We start from the raw sequence: 22141 nt of genomic DNA on the forward strand, positions 1-22141 counted from the left end.
GCAGAGACAAAAGTCATGATTTTGTCATGATCAATGAAAATTGCAACAGTGAGATTTCCACACTGCCCTGAAGAAGCAGACCTCTTTGTCCCTGTTGCTTTTAGACCCGACTCATCCCTAAAAGCAGAACCTACTTGTGGCAGCATCCAGCTAGGAACTAAGCCTCTAATAGCAGAAATATGCAAACTACAGACTATAGTCCTACTTATACTTTGTGGCTCTTGTTGGATTGCCAAACCTCAGAACAGGTATTTTTGCAGTACAGTTCTCCTCTGTTATCTCTGAATGTATTAATCCTCATCAGTAATTATTATATTAAATAAGGTTAATACTAAAATTTAAGGCACACACTCCCAAAAGGAATTTTTTTACAACTTTCAGTTATGTAACTCAAGGTAACATTAATGTTCACATTCCCATTTTTTAATCTAAAACTAGGCTCCTTGAAGAGTCATCTGCTTTCCAAGTGAGCAATGTGTTTTAAATGCAGACAGAAGAGCATTCTGATTTTTGTTCTTTTTCCATGAATCACTTACCTGGTGCAGTTTGAAACAGCAATGTCCCTGAAAACTAAGCTATCTTATTATTTCTATTTTATCAATTACCTAATACTTCTAAACTACACAAGTCCTGAAAATGTGAAATATAATGGCTTATTTTAAAACACTGATTCTCCTCCAAATTAGAAAGTACTTGGGTTTATGTATAGTGTATTAGCCTGGAGTTTGCTTCCAACAAAACCTGACTGCCGTTTGTTGAAGTAGGGCTTTGTTTACTACAGTTTTCTGTCCCAAACCCTTTCCTCATCCTTGATGAGGATCCTGTACATTCTCCCAAATCCTCCTGAAAAATGTAAGTTCTTGACTGTTCCTCTTTATTTCTCAGTCTCCTGTTTATTAACTTTGCAGAACACTTAAGTAACAGATGGAAAGAAGCTTCAAACCATGTCTTGTCCTCAGCTTTAATGACATCTGGACAAGCTGAATTTGACTTCATTGCAGCTACTAATGGACAGAGTAAGGGAAGTCAGCATATTCAAGATTAAGGTGGGGCTCAGACAGGGGTCTGTCAGACATCATGTCAGCTTTTTTTCAGGCAGAATAGAACATTTCTCCAAGTCTTTTCACTGCTACTGATTTCTCACAGAAAACAGCTAGACTTAGCAATTTGATCTAAAGCTTGACGTGGCCTGAAGATTTTGTGGTTTGATTCAGAGAGGGTGCAACACTGCTGGAAACAGAAGGGCATGAGAAAATAATGGTGGATTAGAAGTAACTTCTACAGCAAATTTCAACTTTAATGAAAAAAACCTGTGTGAAACAAACTACTAGTTATATTAATTACTTCTGCCCCTGGAGATTTATTGAGAAAGATCTACTTGAAAGTAAAAACTGGTATTTATGGACAAGAGGCTCTTCTCTTTTTTCCTGGCTGAAGCGCATTATACAGAAATACAGACCTAATGTTCAGGGGACTAGCTGATGCAAGTCCGAAGGAAGCACAAGGCAGATTTACATCTTCCTCCTATTCTAGGTGACTGATAGCTTATTTCAGGTTTCTAAATGCCAAAATCAACTCAAGTTGTTCTGCAAGTCCGGGCTATGCTCTCTGTGAACAAGTCCCAGCCACAGTCTTATAGAGATGATGGGGTGATGGAGGCACTATAATTGATTACTAGCATCAAAAGGAGACTTCTGCATGGAGAAAAGATCTATAGCACTGCCAACTCCTGCAGTTATTTCCTTGACATTCCTAAGGTAAATGATTACTGCATTACACCCTCAACATAAACAAGACAAAAGTATCTAGCTCTTGCAGAAACAAGAAAAAGGAGCATGAAAATGCCATCCTGTATGGTATCCTATACCGTAAAAGCTGAAGACAAAAGAAGGCAAACAGAATGTACTTTCTGTAGATCTAATAATTTTTATGTTACGTTTTGATTTTAGAAGTTCTTGGTTGCAGCTATTAATCTATCAATATATCAAGATCTACCAGTTTTTTATGCTGATGGCATATGGCTCCAGTGTACCACAGAATTGGGACTGCAGTGTTGTGATGCTGCAAGAAATCATTTGGGGTTGTTTTGGGTTTTTTTTTGATTAATGAAGGCAACTTCAATTAAACTTCAAATTAGAAGGAGCGTTAAATGATATATGGTACTGAAAAGCTGAAGAAATGGCAAAAAATAAAACCAAAGAAATAGAAAGAAAAATGGATCCATATTTTAGTTACTGTGAAAGCACTCATTTTCTCTGAAGTAAATGCAACTTTATAACTTATTTTATCCCTAAAAATGCTACAGGGTGAATTCTATCTAGATGAATAGCAGTTATTGCACAGATTATTTATTTCAAATGAATTGAAGTCTTCTCAGAACTTCACATATCCTTTCTTAGAAATGCAAGTCTTTCCATGAACCTCCTTCTGTCTTTTCCAAAGTAGAGTGCAGAAACCAGCACACCCGTTGTTCAATTAGCAGCAAAGTCTGGTATGAAGCTCACTATTATCGTGGAAGTAAAGGAAACAGTGGAACAGAAGGAAATGCTATGAAACACAGCTAGCAGAGCTCGTTGGAGGTGACACCATAATCACAAGGATATTAAGTGACCCATACATTTGTTTGCAGCTCATCATTTTGAAGGTTCAGTGCTGACTCACCACTGCACTGAACATAGGAATGAGTTAATAATTACACTCTTTCAGCCTCATCATCTCACTTACAGAGGGAAAACCATGAATAGCTTAGGTAGACTTAATAGAATGAATTTAATTTAAAAGACATTCTAACTGCAGGATTTTATTAGCTTTCCCTCTTCCCATTCGTATCTTTAGTGTGCAGACGATCACTGCTGCAGCTGACTGTAACCCACCGATTTTCTTCTTCCAGATCTGCAAGAATTCTCTCCAGTTCACCTCTTTCTTCGCTCTCCAGAGAAATCAAGATCTGGGCAGGGCTTCGGGGCTGGCTCAGGGGGGATTCCTGGTTCAGACTTTGGCAGTAGTGCTGGATTAACAAGTGTTCATCATCGCTGGAAAACAAAGGAGGATAAACCAGGCAGTTCTTAGACAGGAATTCACTGAACTCTTTGTAAAAAGCAGAGCAATATACCTCAAAACAAAATCCACTCAAATGTTCAACTTAGTCTACACCAATTTTCCCCTTCTGTAGAACTGACCTCTCTTTCCCTCTGCTTCTCACATATTTAAAGCATAGTTTGGCTGACAATCACAGCTTTCCTCTTTTGCCTAAGTGAGATTTGAAATCTGCTCGAGAAAAAAATCTTATCCTGCCTGATCTATGTTCTACAAAGGTTATTGAAGAAAAGGAGAGGCATCTATTTTTTATCAACTCATTTAATAAAGGCTTCCAAATACTTAGCTATTTTACCCTATAAACTTGTAAATGGAGTGAAATAAAAGAAATATTGACATAATAAAACAAAATTATGCCGTTTCTCATTGAGGAGTTGCTTTTTTTTTTTTTTTTTCTTTTGCAATTACAAGTGATATACACGTTCAGAATATAAATATATTCTATTTAATATAAGTGAACAACTGCTTTATTTTATTGCCCCTGAAACTATCAGGCAATTGAAACAGAGACTCTCTGGGAGAAAAAAGCAAACTGAGTTCTGAAGACCTTAACTATCTCAAAAAATTAAATGGATGTATTTTTCAGGCTCTAAGGAATGGCATTCAGGCCCTAGGCTATGCAGCTAACACCAGTAGTAACCAGCAGTAGCAGAAGCCATGACAGATAGCAACACCTCCAGCCAATCACAGAAAAAAACTACAGAGCTATTGTGAATCTTGCTTTTATGGTAATACTTACAACAAAGTATTTCAGTCTAGCTTTATTTTTTTCTTGTTACCTTTGTAATTTAGAATTTAACTGACATTTGGAATAGCTGTTATGGCTCAAAATTCAGAATATTTCTTGTTGCATTTTATTACTGGAAATGTTAATGATGCCATTTTATAGACTGCAGGAGTGTTAAACCAGTGCAGAGAACATTGCTATTAGTTCATAAATGAGAAATACTAAATTTTTCACAGGCATAATTTCTTGTTTTTAAACAAAATTTTAAAGGCTTGTCTATTTCTGAATTTATAAGCAGCTTAAGCAAAATAACAGTGAAAAATGTTGCAGCATAATGCCATTTCCCAAGACACTGTCCTGTGTGATCTTTAACCTGTGTGCGTTTATGTATATAACTATGATGGCAACACACACTGAAATATTTTGTACCTGTATATACAGGCATTTTCTCTTTTTCCCCCCAACCACATGTCCATATTTATGGCGTTCTAACTGCAATTTTAAGCCAAACACCATGAGAACATCAGCAAATAACATCTACAGGGCATCAAACAAAACTCAGCCACAGTTCTGAATTTACAGTGAGCTTTAATTTTACTGCAATTTAAATCTGGCTCTTATTTCTTCTAAAACACAGGATATTTATTCTAACTTTTACAGTACAAACAAGTAATGAAGAGGCTGGATAATCAGTGGTTATGTTATTAACTTAATCACATTAATACAGCTTTTATTAGCTAAAGAATGAACTCATCAGTGAGACGAAGCTGTAATTAAAACAGTACAGCTTATGTATGATTTTCTGACTACAGGCACTGAAATATTTTAATGACAATAACAGGAAAATATGTAATAATATGATGGCAACAATTCAAAAGTGACATTCAGTTTGGGAAACAAAGTTCTCATTAACTGATTGAAACTACCCTGACACTGTGTAGGTGTTAGTTTTCATGTGTCAGTTTAACTTCCTGCTCTGGGAACCAACACTGTAAAACCCATGTACAGACAATGTATTTGGCTGTACACAATCTCCTTTCAAAGTTAGTTGGCAGCAATCCTACCAAGCCAAAAGAGAAAGCATTTCAAAACACAGAAACAAGCTTTTTTATTACTGTCTGTGAACACTTCACTGGCTCACAAACATCCTTACAAGTGATTTGGACTCTGAATTTATGAATGAAAATTGGCAGTACAACGCTTTAAAGGAACTCTTACTTATTAAGAAGATTCTGTCTGAATTTTCAGAGAAATCCTCAAGCTGGGGGAAGCATGAGATTAGTGTAGAAAAACAGATTTTTAAATAAATATTTGAATGATTTGGAATTTGTGGCATGACTTCTACACAGTCAATTAACTAAGACCTAATTTTCAAGCACCACAGTGACTTCTGTACTTCTCTCCTGTGTTCAATCATACTATTCACAGTTCGTTTTCTGGTTCTATGCCACTTCATTCAGAGAGCAAATGAAATCAAGAAAACCATGACAAATCACGTTTGTAAACCACAAAAAGGTCTCAGTATGATGTCACACTGAACCATTCTTTAAAAGTTTCAGACTACGTTCCTTTAATTTTATATGTCTTTACATTTAAATTAGTAAAACCAAGTGCTTGTTAATGATATGTCTAACTGAAAGGTTACTACTTCTAATATATTATGGTGAGGATGATTCCCTCATGGCTTACACCTGTAATATATTTCTGCTATTTACAGGTCAAATTTTTCTGCACAGCCTCAACAGACTTTTGATCTACATTCTGCCCTTTCAGTAATTTAACACCATTAACTGCAGTTCAGATAAAAGGGATAACTTTTTATTTTTTTCCTTAGAACACATTAGATGATGTACAATTTTTTTCCAAGTAATTTGGGAAGTATTTACTGAATATTTTTTTGAGAAAAATCAGTTATTTTATTTTGGAAGCATTAATCATCTGTTGCATAAATTCAGTATTAAAGCCATAAATCCAGACACTACTATACAAACTGAAAGAACAAGAGTTCATCATGAAATGGAACTGGGTGTGGTGCTGAGTATTGCAGAGTTTCATTACTAGTTATTAACCTTCACAAGAAAATTCATGTCAAAAATACTAAATGACCTACTTACATGCTCTCATTAGGTGAAATACTGTCATTTAGGTAAGAACCATTGGTGTTCTCCATTTCTGCTAGCCTGTGGAAAAACAAACAGACTCATTAAAATAAATTATATTTCCCATAAACCTTGTTTGCTTTAACATTCCTGAAAGAGTTAAAGAGTGTGATGTTTTTGATGACTTATAGAATTTGAAACCCAGAGGAATTTATACTCTCTGTTGATTATCAAAAGGTTTTGCAATTAGCTATCATGAATAATTGCTTTTTCATTACAATGGCCTGGCTAAATTCACTTTTCATCTCTTCAGATTTTCAACTCTTTATCTGAGATTTTATTCAACTCATGACTAATTAATTCCACAGGAACAGAAAGGCCTTAAAGTGCCAGGGGACTACACAAATTGTTCCATACCTGGCAACGCCATCATCAGAACCGAAATGATTAGTTATTTCTCGTTGGTTTTCAACAGCTAGTCCCTCCTAAACATACTGCATAATTCCAAGAATTATCATATTATCAAATGATTTGGGGGGACAGAATGAGGAGGTTGCAGTAACATTTGTTATCTCAAACCTTGCAAATTTGCTTCCTCAGTGGAGAAGCATGTTATTTTTCCTATCTGTGCAATTAACCCACTTTGTCGTTGTTAAGAGCTGTATGAAAGTGGAGAAGAGAACTGACGCAGTGATATACCAATGATTTTTATCCTCCAAACCAAGGAAAGATCCTGTTTGTGGTAATCCATGTGGTGAATTACTTAACATTAAAATGGCAGTTGAGATTGCTGTAAAGTTTGGAGACTTCTGCTCTTCTGAATTGTATGATTACACCAGAGTAATTAAACCCTGCGCAAACTGAGGGTGCAGCTTAACAAAGACCCCCCCCAGGGCCGTTTCTAAGCACACACACACGCGCTGGCATGCAAGTTAGTGGGAGGCTGGTTAGTAGCAAAAATGAGTTATATCCTGCATCCCAGAGCCTGGAGAAGAAATCCCCAGACTCTACGTTTCTGTAAGACCCACTCAGGCAGCACGTAGCCTTTGGAATTTTTTAAATGATTGTTTAGAGAAAGATCTGCCTAACGTCCAGCTGGTCTCATACCTGCTAGCATAATGTTCAATGCGTGAATGAGTATCATCGTGTGAAAGCTGAGGGGACGAGGCAGGCCTATAAGGCAGAAAACACTGATTAATCACAAACAATACCCCCTTAAAAGTAAAAAGACACTTAGCTCCGTCTATGCCCTCACACCTCTATGCCTTACGCTTACACTGCGTTTGACAAACACATGTTGTAACTGCGACCACGCACGGCGGGCACCTCCTCAAGCGGCACGCCGTGTTTTGTGGTACCTCACACAGCACTTTCACCCTTTGGCAATCCATCTGTTGCAGACTCCTCCTCACACAAACCCCCAAAAAATCATTTTCCAGAGGATGTGCAGATGAGCCCTTGCTCCCATTTTGCCCTTACACCTGCCTTCTCCTCCATCTGAAATTGTGCCTGGCCTGCTCTGAAGGCAGTGCTGTCAGTTGTCGCTGGGAGCCCTTCCTCTGCCTCCCAGCTGCCCACGCCATGTCCCTAATACAGTGGAGGCACGTTCCACCTAGAAAAGCCTGCAAGAGCTACTCCATCAGCAGCCAGAAACATTAAATGGCTGAAACGAGCATTTAATAACAGACTGCTGAAAGTGATGAGTTTTGTCCAGTCTCGATCCTGGAGAACATCTTGGTCAGGACAATGTCACCTCAGCACTCCAGGAACAGATGTGCTTGCAGGAAGCACTCTGACTGACATGTGGGATTTTACCTATCTGCATGTAGCAGGAGGTACACAAACAACAAAACATGATGCAGCCTTCCAGATATTACACTAACCCCTTATTTTAGCTGAATCTGAATTTCCATCTCTTGCAACTCCTTTTAGAACTCCTGATCAATGAAGTGTCTTCCCTTTATGTCAAGTTGCTGGACAGTGTGGGTTGGGCTGGTTCTGCTCAACTGGCAGTACTCTACATCTCAAGTGCAGACAAAATCTGTTTTGTATTTACCGGTTATAAACCAGAACTAATAAATCTCATGGTGCTTAATGCTTCTGTGCTGGGAGCTTGATCATCCTGCAGTAAAAGTGCTAAGAGATTATTATACTTCACTGGTCATTTTCCAGTTTCATAAACAGTCTGCAAAAGGCTTTAGAAATATTAGGACCTTTCAGAATTAATAGAATGATATGCACCATACAAAACAGCCAATGCCTCAAAGAAGGGTAAGGCTTTTCTCTTTAAGACATTACAGGCCAAGCATTGTGAATTTCATTTTATCTGAAATGAGCTTTGGCCTCCAAATGTAATTTTTCCCACTACATATTCAAATAACAGTTCAGCATTTCTTGGTACAGCAGAGACTCATGCAGATGGACAGTCACCTGCCTGCAACTTTGCATAGTATTCTCAAGAACATGTGGATCACCAAGCTAAAATATTAACTGTTTGCTGACAAACTGATGCGATCTTCATTTTTTGTCTGACAGGCAGTACATATCCAGCTGACCTAAGCTGGTACTAACGATGAAAGAAGAGGTTTTGTTTTCAGTGTATGCACAAATGCTGCTGCTAGTACTGTTTGTGGATTAGGAAACTTGTATTAGAAGGAGCTTCAGTTTTGAACTGCATCATTCTCTGGTCCCTTTTACTACATGACTCCACAGTTTTGTACCAGTAAAGGAAGATGGCAGCACTCGGCTGGGACCAACTGGGCAGTGGAGGAACAGAAGTGATGTGTCTGTCTTTTGGCAGTAGTACAAGGTAAAAGCTTTGTTTGACTGCGTAACTGCATACTTGCTGCTTCAAAAGTAAGCTTTACATTCAGAAGTGAACAAAGCGTGCAATATGCATTTTTCTTAAAGACAGCTCAGTGTAACGTGTTGGAGTTTTCTATGCCTCTCTGCAAACTTTGTAGGCATGGGATAAGTCTACATTTCCAAGTTCGCCTCCACTTCAGAACACACTGCAATGGAAATCTACCCCACTCAGATTTTAAAAAGTTTGCTTATTAAAGCAAACCTGCTGGGAAGCACTGCAGTTTTCATGTTAAGTTTAGCAGCTCAGAGGGACACTGTTTCCAGTAACTGAGCTGGCCTGTGAATAGCTGATAGCTGTGCTGCACTGAAGGCTATTGCAGACACACTTTTAGATGACCATCTGTGCAAACGCTCACTGGCCATACCTTCTGAACACATGTAATCAGTTCATGTAATCAGCCTGAACATTCAGTGAGAAGGTCGAGAAACACAGCCAATATTTAACCAAGATAGTCATTCCTTTCACAAGGGCTCCACAGCTGTATTTCTCAAGCTGGTGTCTGCAGCAATAGACTGAGGAATTCCATTCACGTCAAGTGGTAATCGAGCAGTAAACACCCCGTCCTGCAATTCCCTGCACTTGTGGAAATGTGGCCGACAGGAGGAAGGCATTTTTTGTGCTATCCAGCACTGCAGTTAATGGCTCTTGAACGTGCAGAATCAAGTAAATTGTTTTTGTGCCACTAACAGTCCCCAATCCAAGTAAAAAGACATAAATTCTCATGAAAAGCTGTAAGCTGCCCCTTTAATGCTGGGCAAGTAGAATACATATGGGATAATAAGTGACCTAAATCACTTACTTGTATGAACACACATAGATATGCATGTACATGCTTATAAACAAATTCAGATATCATAACATATGTTGATGCCAGAATAGCATATAGATATATATGCTATATAATAGATATAGCGCTTTTGAATTTTGGTCAGGTTATGCTTTTCTGCAGCGCTCCGAAGACAACCAAAAAACTGGTATGAGAATACCAAAAAAAGGCAATGAAAACCAGAGTAGGATGTCTGCCTGCCAAAGCTGCAATGAGCCCTGTAACTGAAAAAATAGCTTTAAAGCTGGCTAGTTCAGTAACTTATGCTGTGACCCCAGTGGTCTAGCACTAAAGAAAGAACCAAAGCTAGCAGAACAAACAGCAACTCTTTCCAGCCTTTTTTTTTTTTTTTTTTTTTTTTTTTTTTTAATTTCCTGGTTTCTTGTCAGACCAGAAAAAAGGACTGTTTTCAGGAAGACATCTGAGTTGATCTGATAAAAGTTGCTAGGTCTCTCTCCATCCAAATCGTGTCTCTACGTATTTCCCAAGCTTTCTTAAATATTACATGCACATTAAGGTCCCTGTAGTAATCAACAGTAAATCTTAGGTGTGATGTTATCACAGCATAGGCATACATGAAGTTATTACTGTAAGTGAACTAGTGGCAGTGTGCCTTACAAATAAGCACGTTATGGCAGCTTAATTTCATGTTATGTCAGACACAGCAATGGCATTCCACACTATCCAAGCATTCTTTAAGTGGTTACTTCTACCTTTTCAATTGTTCCAAAGGGTAAGGAACCTACAGATAGTTTTATACACAGTATGCTGCAATCACCCCATATGCATTTATAAATGCAAATGCACCTTTAAAGTTCAAAGCCACACTATTTCAGTCTCAATTCAGCCCTCTGGCAGTTTTGTGGGTGGATCCTTAACCATATGTGGTTTGCAGAAATATACATTTCTTGCTTACACAAAATAAAATTCCTAGAGGATGAGCACTGCATTTGACTTCCCAATGGTCCGTGCTCCAAATGAAAATTATACATCAATATTCCAATGTATTCATTTCACTCTTGTTTATTCTACCAAAAATTCAATGAAGGTGCAAGCCATATACATTTCACCATATGGAAATATATAAAATTCTATTTATTAGTCTCATTATCAATATGTGAATTAAAAATAAACCTTATTTAACATTGTTCTGAAATCATCCATGTAACACTAGTAGCAGCAAATGCCACAACGGTAAAGATATATCTTCAGTTTACGAGAAGGGTGTTACTACAACAGTAAGATGATGCATGTGCAAGAATGATGCAAGAACAAAAATCCAATCCATATCTGAAAAACCCTGCTTTTTTTTAACTTCTGAAAAAATATACAGTAAACATTTCAACCTGCCTTCACAAACCGCATGTAAAAAAACTGTAGTAAAATGTCCAGTGAGTTTTGGATTAATTTGGGCGTGTGAGTATGCAGGTGTGCATGGTTGTGCATAAAACCAGATTATAGCTTTATCTACAAAACAGTATCATTCCTGAAATTGAATTAAATCCATTCAATTCATATCTGTCAAAAAGCATTTTGTATACACATAGAGGGATTGACACATTCAGAAACACAGCCTTTTAAATGACAAACTCTCATAAGCATCAGTAAGAGTGTACCAAAATCCCTGTTAATTCCATGAAAATACATACTCCAGGAAGAGTATACAGAACACATTTCATGATTGCTGGAAGTTCCTGGATTTATCCCATTCTCCTCATCTGGGATCAAAACATTCCTTTAGAGAGTGTACCAAAGAAAATTATCATAAAGAAAGAAGGAAATGAACTTATGCAAAACTAAACAAAGGAATAAACAAAAAAGTGAGGGAACGCAGCAGCAGTAGCAGCAGCAGCACACTTCAGCAAAAGTACTCACGCAGAATCTACTGGCCAGAAGTTGATCAGAGTAACAGGACTGCAAGACAAAAAATGAGGAGGTGAAGAGAGAGGCAGAAGAAACTCAGCAGCAAAATAATTACAGAAAGATTAAAAAAAAAATAAAATCACAACAACTGAAAAACAGAAATCCAATAGACCAACATGAATGACCATGGAGAGCAAAGAACCAAAAAGAGAAACAAAATACCTAAAATTAAAAAAGAGAGAGCGAGGACAAGCTGTGTGCAATTGCCTTTATCTTACAAAAAAAACCAAAACAAAACAACCAAATAAACAAACAAACAAAAAATCTAACAAGGGGGAATGGGTTACTCATCAGTTTTTCCATATGTATTATTGCTCTTTTTTCCTCCAAAAACTGACTTCAAAGTCATTTAATAAGACTAAATTTATGCAGTGAGAAAAGAAGAAGCCAGTTGAAAAGCTTGCAAACATAGCAAACTAAATAAAAAAAAAATACAGAAAAATACGTATTGGAAGGAAATAAAAATTTGATGAAGAGATCATTAGTTTCCGAGGTGCCATATCAAAACTAAACATTTATAAGGCTGTCAGACAGCATTTTTTTTTTTACTGACTGAAGTGGAAGTTCCTGTAAGGACAGGTATGCAAATATATAATAGGAACGGCAATTGGAACTCCAGCTTGTGTTTTCCTGCCAGCCATGGTTAACAAAAAATGAAGAAAGAATGAGGCTTTATGCATGTAGGAAGTGAAGGGAGTTGGCACCAGCTGGGAAGCTCAAAGAGCATACCAAATACATTGCTACTTAGAAACTTTATAGCTACTCACGTTTCCATGTTGTCTCCCTCCAAGACAGTTTGCACAGGCAGGTAGCCCATTCGTGGGTGCTTTGCAAAATATCTTTTTGTTCGAAATTTGTTTTTTAGTACCTTGGCAAAGTCACGGACGTCTTCTCCAGAAGTTGTCTGAAAGCCACAAATCACAATGAAATCTTTCATGACAGGTATTTACTTTTAGTTGCCCCTTTCTTTGCTGCGCCATAAGAAGGAGCTGTGGCCACACCAAGCAGGGTTGCCAATGACTTGGCCTCCAGAACCACACAATTTATTTATCAATCACATCAAAATGTACTATAAAACAGCACAGCCAGAAGGGAGGAAGAAGGAAAGGGAAGCTCCATAACCCATAACAGACTCATGCCTCTTCTCAGTTCATCTAAAGAGGACAAAAAGTAATTAAATGAGAATTTCCTCATGTGGCCTGGGACTCTCCACCTATTTCTTGTGCAACACTGCAACAAGTGCAACAGAGGGCACATGGTTGGTCGGTAGGAGCTGCCACCTGTCTGACTGGCTGAATCCTGACTCTTCCCGTATGCTCACTGCTTCCATCTCCTGCATCTGTCGGTCCATGAAAGCCAGGGCAATACTCCTGGCACCTCTTCTTTGCAGTTTTCCTCCTCAATCTTTTCTGCCATTAATATTTTTATCAAAGAAAAACAAGAAGCAGGTGAGAGCTGCTGAAACTCTTACATCAGTTACTTCTTCTTGCATCTGTTAAATCTTAAGCTAAGAGGCATTTAAGACTGATTACCTGAGGAGAGTATAATTTACAGAAAGTTTTCTACTCCATTGCCTGCACTCAACCTCCTTTCTCCTACAGACACCAACAGAGGAGCACAAAGTGCAATTAGTTTCCTGAAGACCAGAATGAGTCAGAAAGAGTTCAAAGCATGTCTGGTGTGAAGATGTAACACTTCTTGCAAGCCTGATTAAGAGTCAGACAATTTTCTGAAGAATTTTAATGGAAGACTTCAGTTACATTAGTCAGGCTGCACTCCATCTTTACACCTCACAGAGGAGCTTGACCCTGAAATACTGCTTTTCTACAGTAAATTAAGTTCATCCTGACCCACATAACGATATCACTTCTCCAGTGTATCTAATTTGAAGGAAAGAAATGAGGGAAAGTTAATCTTTCTGACATTTTTTAATGAGTTCTATGCCTTCCATTTCAGAAAGGAAGGAGGCGCTGGAATCCATCAGTCAAGCCCACTTTTGTGAAGCTGCTGATACACAGATGTATGTATTTTTAATGATTGCTCAGGTAAAAAAATTAAGCATGCTCTAAAAAATAATTTGCAGAAAGACTGAGATGCAGTAACAGAAAGGAATGTTCTTCCCATCCTGAAGATTCCTACAAGCTTCATGTAAAGCAGGAAAGAATTTGACTCTCTTTCCAAACAATCTTGTATGAAAATTCAGTGTGATCAATGACTGGGAGAGAAACAATACATCAGAACTGACAAGCCAGTACACCAGCATTTGTATTTCCAAGAAACTATGCTAACACTCAGCAGTATTTCAATAAACTTGAATTAAAGAAAGGGAGAGATTAAGTACATCTAGACCAGTCAGAGGACTCTGGAAAGGGCATTTACTGATGTGGCCCGCAGTAGGAGGGAATTCCCTCTCCTGAACACAAGCTGCAATCCTACAGTGAGAATCCTTAATGAGGTAAGCATCGTGAGACCAGATAGAGAAATTCAGCTGGGAATTCTTCTGATATCTAGTCTTGGTACAAACAAATTAAGCACAGCTTTCTGTTCCTTTTGCTGACTTGTATCATTTATAAACATTTATTCCTGCTTTGCCTATTTTTAGCGTATATTTTCGATGTGTATACTTTCAACTGCATTTGATTATAATTTGATTGTGTTTTTATGCACAACAAGTAATAAAACATTCTTTGCTTCAACCTTCCTGAGACATGTTATCTCTCCTGAACTCATCACATGACAGCCAAGCAGCAGAACAGTGTATTTGCATGGAAACATTCTGATCTAGTCTGAAAGCCGGTATCACACACATCCCAAGAAGAAAGCACGTCTTTCAGTGACAACTTGAAATACCAGGCATCTCTCCTATGATCCAGTTTCAATGTCGAAAATGTTCAAGGAGCACAGGAATAGCAAAAAAAATTATGATTACCACATGAACAAACTGATAGACTGAAGCTATTTTCACCCAGACTTCCTGATTTATTCCATAGAAGTTTTACACCACACAATTTTCAGAATGGAAAACCAAATTCACAGCAGAATGGGTTTACAAGGAAGAAACAGTGGAATTTTCTGTCCCTTACTTTTAGCACCCTATTTCTCTTAAATCAAAGCAGTATACAGGCAGCTGGGTCTAGCATGTTGCAAAATTATTCCAAAACAAAAACTATTTCTTCACAAAAGCAGAACTTACAACCATCTTACTTTTTGCACTTTGGTTTAATAAAGTGTCTTCCCAACCCCTCACTCCAGACCTCAGCCCCAATTTTAAACATTAGCTGTAGAAAATTATCTCAGTTTGATATGCTTAATTCTGTCAAGGCAATTTTTTTGTGTGTGCAGGTGTTGATCCCAAAAAGAAATACGATCCTACATTTAAATCTCAGTCTTGAAGAATGCTTCTACTCATCATTTATTTGAAACCTTTTTAAAAGTCACCTCTCTCTGAACAAGACATCCAGCTGTGTTGCTTACAGGACTAATTGTTGCAGTTCTTCTGCCTAAAAGAAAACTAAGGCCTTTGCCTCAATCTGCCTCAACCTTTTGCAGTAAGGGAGAACCTGGACATTCTACACAAGTTCTCAAATTCCCCTCCAGGAGAACTAAGGGCTGCTGTGCTCCAAAATTTCCTGGAAGTTCTCTGCCAAAGTGCAATCTAAGGTGAGAGATCTGTCTGAAGGAAGGGGAAAAAGTGCTTTGTCATCCGCAAAACTCTTTTCATTTCATTTTGAAAACAGTTACACTAGACATGATAGTTTCAGTGGATATCTTGTTCAGTCATGCAGTACTTAGGTTTACTTTTTCAATAGCTGCAGCACAAAAAAGATCAGTGCTTACTGTGTGTCACATTCACTTTTTTGCCCCAGTTAATCCTACTCTAATTCAGCTCACCGCTGGTACAGGCAGGCACGGCACATTAGCACTGGCTGTCAGAGTTCAGAACTCACCAAAAAATTTACTGTCTTTAAATGCTTCTTTATTCTGATTCAGCAATCTGGATGCTGTTACAAGTTCTCCTTAGGCCTGTCAGTAACCTCCACTGTCAGGGAGAAGAGGAACCTGCTGGATGCTGTCTGCGTTGCAGTGAATTGCTTCAGGCTGTGGGAGCGTCTCACCACGCCATTTCACTTCTCTCTATTCACACCTTCCTAGAAACACACCTTACGAACAGGTAAGAAAATAGCAGCGAGATGTTGTTCTGTGCATTCCCTGAACTTCTCACAATCTTCCACAATGCCTCTTAACAAGAATAAGAGTGGCAAACCACAGAACAAACCAGTAGCTGACTCAGCAAGAATGCACTCAGCTCAACTGGAAGGAGTGCTGTGGGCAGTTCTGCTGCAGGAACGCCTGACGTGGAGAGGTCTGTTCAGACTCGTCTCACCACTGCTAAGGTTTCCCTCCAACCTGAGCAGCAGCTCAGGCAAATCACCCCCTCCCATTAAGTTCAACTCACAGGGAAAGATGTTGAGAAGCATCAGCCAGTGAATGCTGATGAAAAGTGAGCAGAAACACGCTGGTTTCCCCTTGTAGACATGTGGATTAAATTGTGCCGTTTGAATGCTATGGCAAAAGTTTATAATGTAAAACACCCATAAATTAAAACTAAATTGAAGTACTGTATTTGCTCTACTACAATATTTTAGGTGAAAATTTCTTCTCTGTCTTTCTTCACTTTCTAAGAAAAGCTAAAAGTCTGCTTCATTTTGGCAAAGCCTTTTTGTTTGATTTAAGATGTAAAAATTGTTCACATAGCTAGCCTATACTTAATTTTAATGCTTTATTTTCACCATTTACACTTGACAAAAGTACAAGATTAATGACTATCCCATAACATTAGGAAAAGAATCCATAATGTGGAATGCTTCAGGATTACCACAAACAATAGCAAAGACAGCTGACAGTTCAGGTATGCTGTACTGTGAAAGGACAGCCTGAGAGCTCCTCTAATTTATGGCCCTCTGCCAGGGTCATGTGAGGTCAGAAATAGAGGGACATGCTAAGAGGGTAGTATGGAGTTTTCTTTACCAGCTGCTTTGAACAAAAGAAACATTTATGCAAAAGTGATGCTTTTGCGTAAGGGAAGGCAGAAAAACTCCTTTACAGAAAGGGCTGTTAAGCACTGGAATATGCTCCCCAGGGAGGTGGTTGAGTCACCATCCCCGGATGTGTTTAAAAACCACTTGGATGTGGTGCTCAGGGACATGATTTAGCAGAGGGTTGTTAGAGTTAGGGTAGTATGGTCAGGTTGTGGTTGGACTCGATGATCTTTACGCTCTTTTTCAACCTGAGTTATTCTGTGATTCTATGACTCTGTTCTGCACTGAACAGCACTTCCAGTCTTCGGAAATGAAACCTCATTTACTACTCTAAAAAACTTCCCTGATATGTTATATTCTCCAGTCAATATAAAATAAAAAAGTACTACTAAATAGTGAAGAATTTAAAGATGCAGTTGTAGTGTTGTCGGAAAAACAAGTACGAACCTCCTGGGGAAAGGAAAAGAAGCACAGGGATAGGAAGAAAACATAACGACTAAGACAGAAACACGCTTGTGCAAACCACAGCCTTCTTGATACATACATGGATGGCACTGAACATGGAGCAGCTCATCAGCATGCAATAACATACTACTATAGAGCACTGTACAAATAATGATACTTCAATTTACCTCCAACTATTGGACTCTATTTTTATTAAGCATTAGAAACTGTTGCAATATACAGATTACAGAAGGCAATTTCATTACAGGGGGAAAACACCACCCAAATGCTCTATTACCCTGAACACAGCAAATGAAGCTTTTCCTTTCTACTTAATCGTGAGCAGTAAGGGTCAGTAAAAGGGTCAGTAAAACAGCTACTTACTGGTGTGCAGTACTCCACCATGGGATAGTGCATTTTGTGACCTTTTGCAACACGGCCAGAGAAGAAGCAACTTTGGCAGATGTCATAGTTAAAGTGCTTTAAGCTTCTGTACCTAAAAGAGGGGGAAAAAAACACGGCTTCAGTGCTTAATATATGAATACTTCATGTCAGCCTTTGGAGCTTTCTAAGTTATTAGGTGCTTTTCCCTGAGATGTCCCACAATGCACATTACAGGACAGGGCCTGTTTGAGGGGCAGGATTGCTGCCTCAAACCAACGAAGTGGACATGCTTAGCAAAGAATTTTCAAAAAGAATCCCTCTGTGTCACAAAATTTCTAACAGTGGGCAATGCTGAAGAGTTCTAACTACAAATCGCTCTCTCTCGTAACACACAAAACAGAGCACCAAGATTTTTGTTTCTATAATGCTAATTTCAGTCCCTTTGGTCTGTGACATGATGTGAAACACAGAATTTCTTAAGCAAATAGAGTTCACAGAAGTAATGCCTTCCTCAACACGTACCATCAGCAAGCCCTTCAGTGCTGATTGAAGGTAAGGATTTGTTCACGCTCCAGCATCTTCGTCAAAATATAATTTTTATGTATAGAATACCATCCATGCAAAAATCTGAATGCACTTTTAGGCCATTATTTAATCTCATCAGTTTTATGAGACAGCTAACTTGTATCCGCTGTGCTGAAGTGCTTGAAAGAGCCGGAGGCATAAGGGTTTTCTCGTTCCAAATACGCTAAGCAGTTCTGTCACAATAACCTCAAAAGAACATTGTTTTACTGTACTGAGGCTCACAGTATTAACTTTCTAAAAGCTGTCCAACACAATGTCTTTTTGTCGAGTCTGTAAACAGGGTCTCAAAGACTTGCAAAGGCAGAGAAAAAAATCTCCGACAGATTTGACTATCGTAATAGAATTGTTATATAAATTTAAGGGGCAGATGAGATCAGGGAAATCAGGAAACACAGAGCTCCAGTGTCCACCCTCCACATTTCTGATGCTAACTAACTCACTATTCATTCAATTGGTATCCTTTGATTTTTGAAGTGCTGCATTTTCCAATTCCATCCACTTGTCTCCAGCTGTTTATATAAATTGAGAGTAATTCAGTAGTTTCATGAACTGCCTCTGGAATAGGAAGCTTTTTCTTTGTGACTGTGTTGAACTCATCACAACCCATCTGTAGCTCTTCTTCAGTAATACTTATCATTCTCCAGTTTCAAAAACCAAGAAGAATAAAAGCAGGGGATGAGTTTACAAGACGTGACAAATGGCTCAACTGAAGAAAAACCCAGACTCAAAACAAAGCAGAACTTTAACTATTTCCCTTGCTTCTCACTGCCTGTACAACCGTATAGGAGAAAGGGCTACCCCACTGTAAGTGTAAAAAAAAACCACTCATATTCTCACATGCTAGAGTGAAATGCTGGCTTTTCTATGTGGTATTGCTTGTTGCTGTTCAACACCTTGGTTTTAGAACTAAAATTATAAAAAGGTCTTTGTAAACATCAGGATACTATGGAAGGAAAAATGCAAAAAGTAAAAGAAGATCAGGAACAAGGACAGAAACTATACAAAGCAGCTATTAGGAAGAGAAGTGATAAAACAAGTCTAGGCATAATTGAAAATGAGTATTTACTTAGCTGTGAAGTGGATTCTCGACAGGCATACCAGCACACGGCCATTTTACAACACATCGACTTATTCATTGCTATAGTAACCACAGTGTTGATCCAGATGGTTAAACAGATTAGCAACATGTCCAGCATACTAGTTAATATCCCACTAACCACATTCCTTCTCTGTAAAATCCACACTATCTTTACGCCTGGAAAATTTCAAGTCATTCCTCGCTTTATGCTATGATAGAAAGCAGTTCATTAGGACCCAATTCTGAAAATAAAGCTGAATGTATAAGAAACTGAATCTAAAGCAAATCATGTTAGTGGCTGAGGCACAGAAAGACTCGAAGGGCAGAATACAGAGGAGGGATGTTATCTTAACCAGTAAATGATTTTTGTTATCTTCAGCTTTTGCACCACTGTACCCAGTTTAAGTGTTACTCTCCCTCACGCCCCATCAAAACCCTCTTTAACTTCAACAACACACGGAAAATCAGGGACATGACTTGCCTGGGAACAAGCAGAGCTACCTATACATCAAGCAGTGGTACACCAGGTAGAGAGGAAATTAGTTTGTACCTGAACCCAATAATGGGGCACTCCTTGCAGATGTTACACTTCGCTTGGTGTTTCGCAGTTTCTGCAGCAGCCACCCTATGCAGCACGGGCAGCCACACCATGGATTGTGGTTCCAGTCTCATCCAGTCCAGGAACAAGGCTGCTTCGATCTCGGGCTTGTTATTTGCCTGAAGCAGAGGAGAAGGAAGACAAGGGTTCAGCAGAAGTGATTAGTGTACCATCAGCTAATTAACAGTTCAAGTCTGTTCTCTTACAAGCTCTGCATCCTTTCCCCAAGTTCAATTTTTCCCTCAGTTCACCCATCCCCCAGAAAACCAAGCAACCTTCAAGATACTGCCCTGAAAACAGGAACCAAACACTTTTAATGTTTCCAATCTCGCTTTCTCTCATTCTCTCTTATAATAGACAGCACTGCTATGTACTGTGTCACAACAAAAATCATCCACTTACAACACCTGGCATTAAAGATAATCTTGTGCCTCCTCTATCTCTTATCTGTACTTCCGTAGCACTCCTCATTTTAACAAACACTGTGTTATCCAACCCCTAAAAATTGCATGTCTTTCTATCAAAATTCCTTTAACACTCTTCGTTGTCATACTGATCTTTCTCCAAAGTGCATACATAAGGAAATCATTTGAAGTCCTTCTAAAGCCTGCTGTTGAACATACGAACTTCACCTCCTTAAAAGCCTCACAGTCCCTCTTCCCACCAAATCAACATTAAGTTCTTTGCCACTGCCTGAAAACACAATGCAGCTCTGTCCCACAGAACATGATGCTTTTAGTCTTGTATTCCAATACCTCCTTCTTTTGTCTCTTCGCCAAGAGCAAAACACTTCATTCAAACCTTGCAGCAGCCCTATTTCTCTGTTTTGTTCCCATCATATCCTAAGTAGGGCAATTATTTTATGTATCTGTTGAACAGTAACTCCGAGGAACAAAACAGACTTCCACTGCACCTGGCACTGTGCAAACACCAAAACCATGCATAGTTCCTTCTTCTCAGCACATAGAGCATGGAACAAGGAATAGTAAACAGACTAGAAACACAAAGCAATGGAACAAAAAAGATCAGCACAAGCAGAGGTCACACCGCTGCAGACAATACTGAGGAACAGAGTCAAACAGTTTCAGAAGGAATTTAAAAGAAAACAGTGAAATGAGTGTGAATTTCTATGGGAAAATTCACTCCACTGTGTAGGACTGAACAGAACAAGCACAGAACTTGTTATCTGAGAATCAGGAGCCTGGTTTCAGCCCTGAAAGAGATGATGGATCAGGTGGAAATAGCAAAGGGCTCCCTCCAACAGGAAGACACGAGGGAGGAAGAAGAGCCTACGCAGAGGACAGCAACCGTGATGAAGTAGGACACCATCCCACTCCATTTCTGTAAACCACTTTAAGGTGTCATCTCAAATTCCTCAAGACAGATCCTTCCATCCTTCCAACAGAAACTGTGTATTTACAAACTAAATATGTTTTAATCTTCCGGTTTCCTTTTTTTTTTTTTTTTCCTCTGGGCATTTAAACACAGTCTTCTGTGATCCAATCCTTTAGATTTTAAGTTTCACAGGGCAAAGACTTAATTTGTGGTTTCAAATCTATTTGAAGCACTCCAATAAACAGTAAGCATTAATGTATCGTGTACATGGACCACAGTGAACAGGGGATTGAGCGTTGTTTTCTTTTTAATGCTTGCTCTGTTACTTTTACAATTTCTCATGAAATATGACCTTAGTATGACCTATCTGAAACCTTCAGGTTTTGTTCAACTGAAGAACAATTATAACAATGAAGTTTGGGAAAATTTTACATTGCAGATCTAAACAGAAGAAAGCTATAAGAAAAATCAATTAAGGGTTTTTTTTTTTTTGTGCGTTTATTTTTTTTTTAAAGTTAACACTGTTTGTAGTCTTTACAAATCAATTAACTGATCAATACTTTCAGAATGAGAAAAATGCTAAGTCTCAAGGACCAAACTCCTGACCACAAGAAAAAAATGAAAAAACATAGACTGTATCCTGAAAAACGGATTGCATTCATAGACTTAAAATGCTGCTGCAATATTTTAATTAGAAATATATACATATATATTGTCAGGGTTTTCTTACTGGCATGCCAACCTATCTACAGTTATTCAGGCAAAGTCCCTCAATGTTCTTCCCAAAAAAACCCCAGCATCAAAAACAGAGAGAAAAACAAAACAGTACAGTGAAATCCAGGTAACAGTGGCAACAGAATTTTTTCAGAGGAGTGAATACCACGTTCCACCGAAGGACATCAATGAATTCAAGAAAATAAAATTAGTTCTAGAAGTCTCTTAAGAGGTATTCGTGAAATATAATAATTTATATGCCTGCTTCCAGTTGGCAGCTACAGAAACAAAGGGGCAGGGGAGTGATTTTCTGCAGCTCATTCAGCAAGTCAGCATCCACCAGAACTACACTGGCAAATCTTTCCTCTGCCTGGCAAGCTACACTTAAAACGCAAAGGTCCTCTAAATCTCTAATATTTTACGAGTA

General features: G+C 38.5%; 1 protein-coding gene across 1 annotated transcript in view; it reads right to left on the reverse strand.

Annotated features, from left to right (window-relative positions):
- The window catches only part of DMD (dystrophin), a gene marked incomplete at both ends in the record, with an annotated part of 1041552 nt that overhangs the window by 23187 nt on the left and 996224 nt on the right, over nt 1-22141 (reverse strand). The window contains 7 exons of the mRNA XM_079549062.1: nt 2874-3032; nt 5938-6003; nt 7030-7095; nt 11490-11528; nt 12305-12441; nt 17405-17516; nt 19618-19784. Of these exons, the coding sequence (XP_079405188.1) occupies nt 2874-3032; nt 5938-6003; nt 7030-7095; nt 11490-11528; nt 12305-12441; nt 17405-17516; nt 19618-19784 (746 nt within the window). The remainder of the gene's footprint in view (nt 1-2873; nt 3033-5937; nt 6004-7029; nt 7096-11489; nt 11529-12304; nt 12442-17404; nt 17517-19617; nt 19785-22141) is intronic.

Source organism: Tetrao urogallus, assembly GCF_951394365.1.
Source record: "Tetrao urogallus genome assembly, chromosome: 1".
In the NCBI taxonomy this organism is placed as follows: domain Eukaryota; kingdom Metazoa; phylum Chordata; class Aves; order Galliformes; family Phasianidae; genus Tetrao; species Tetrao urogallus.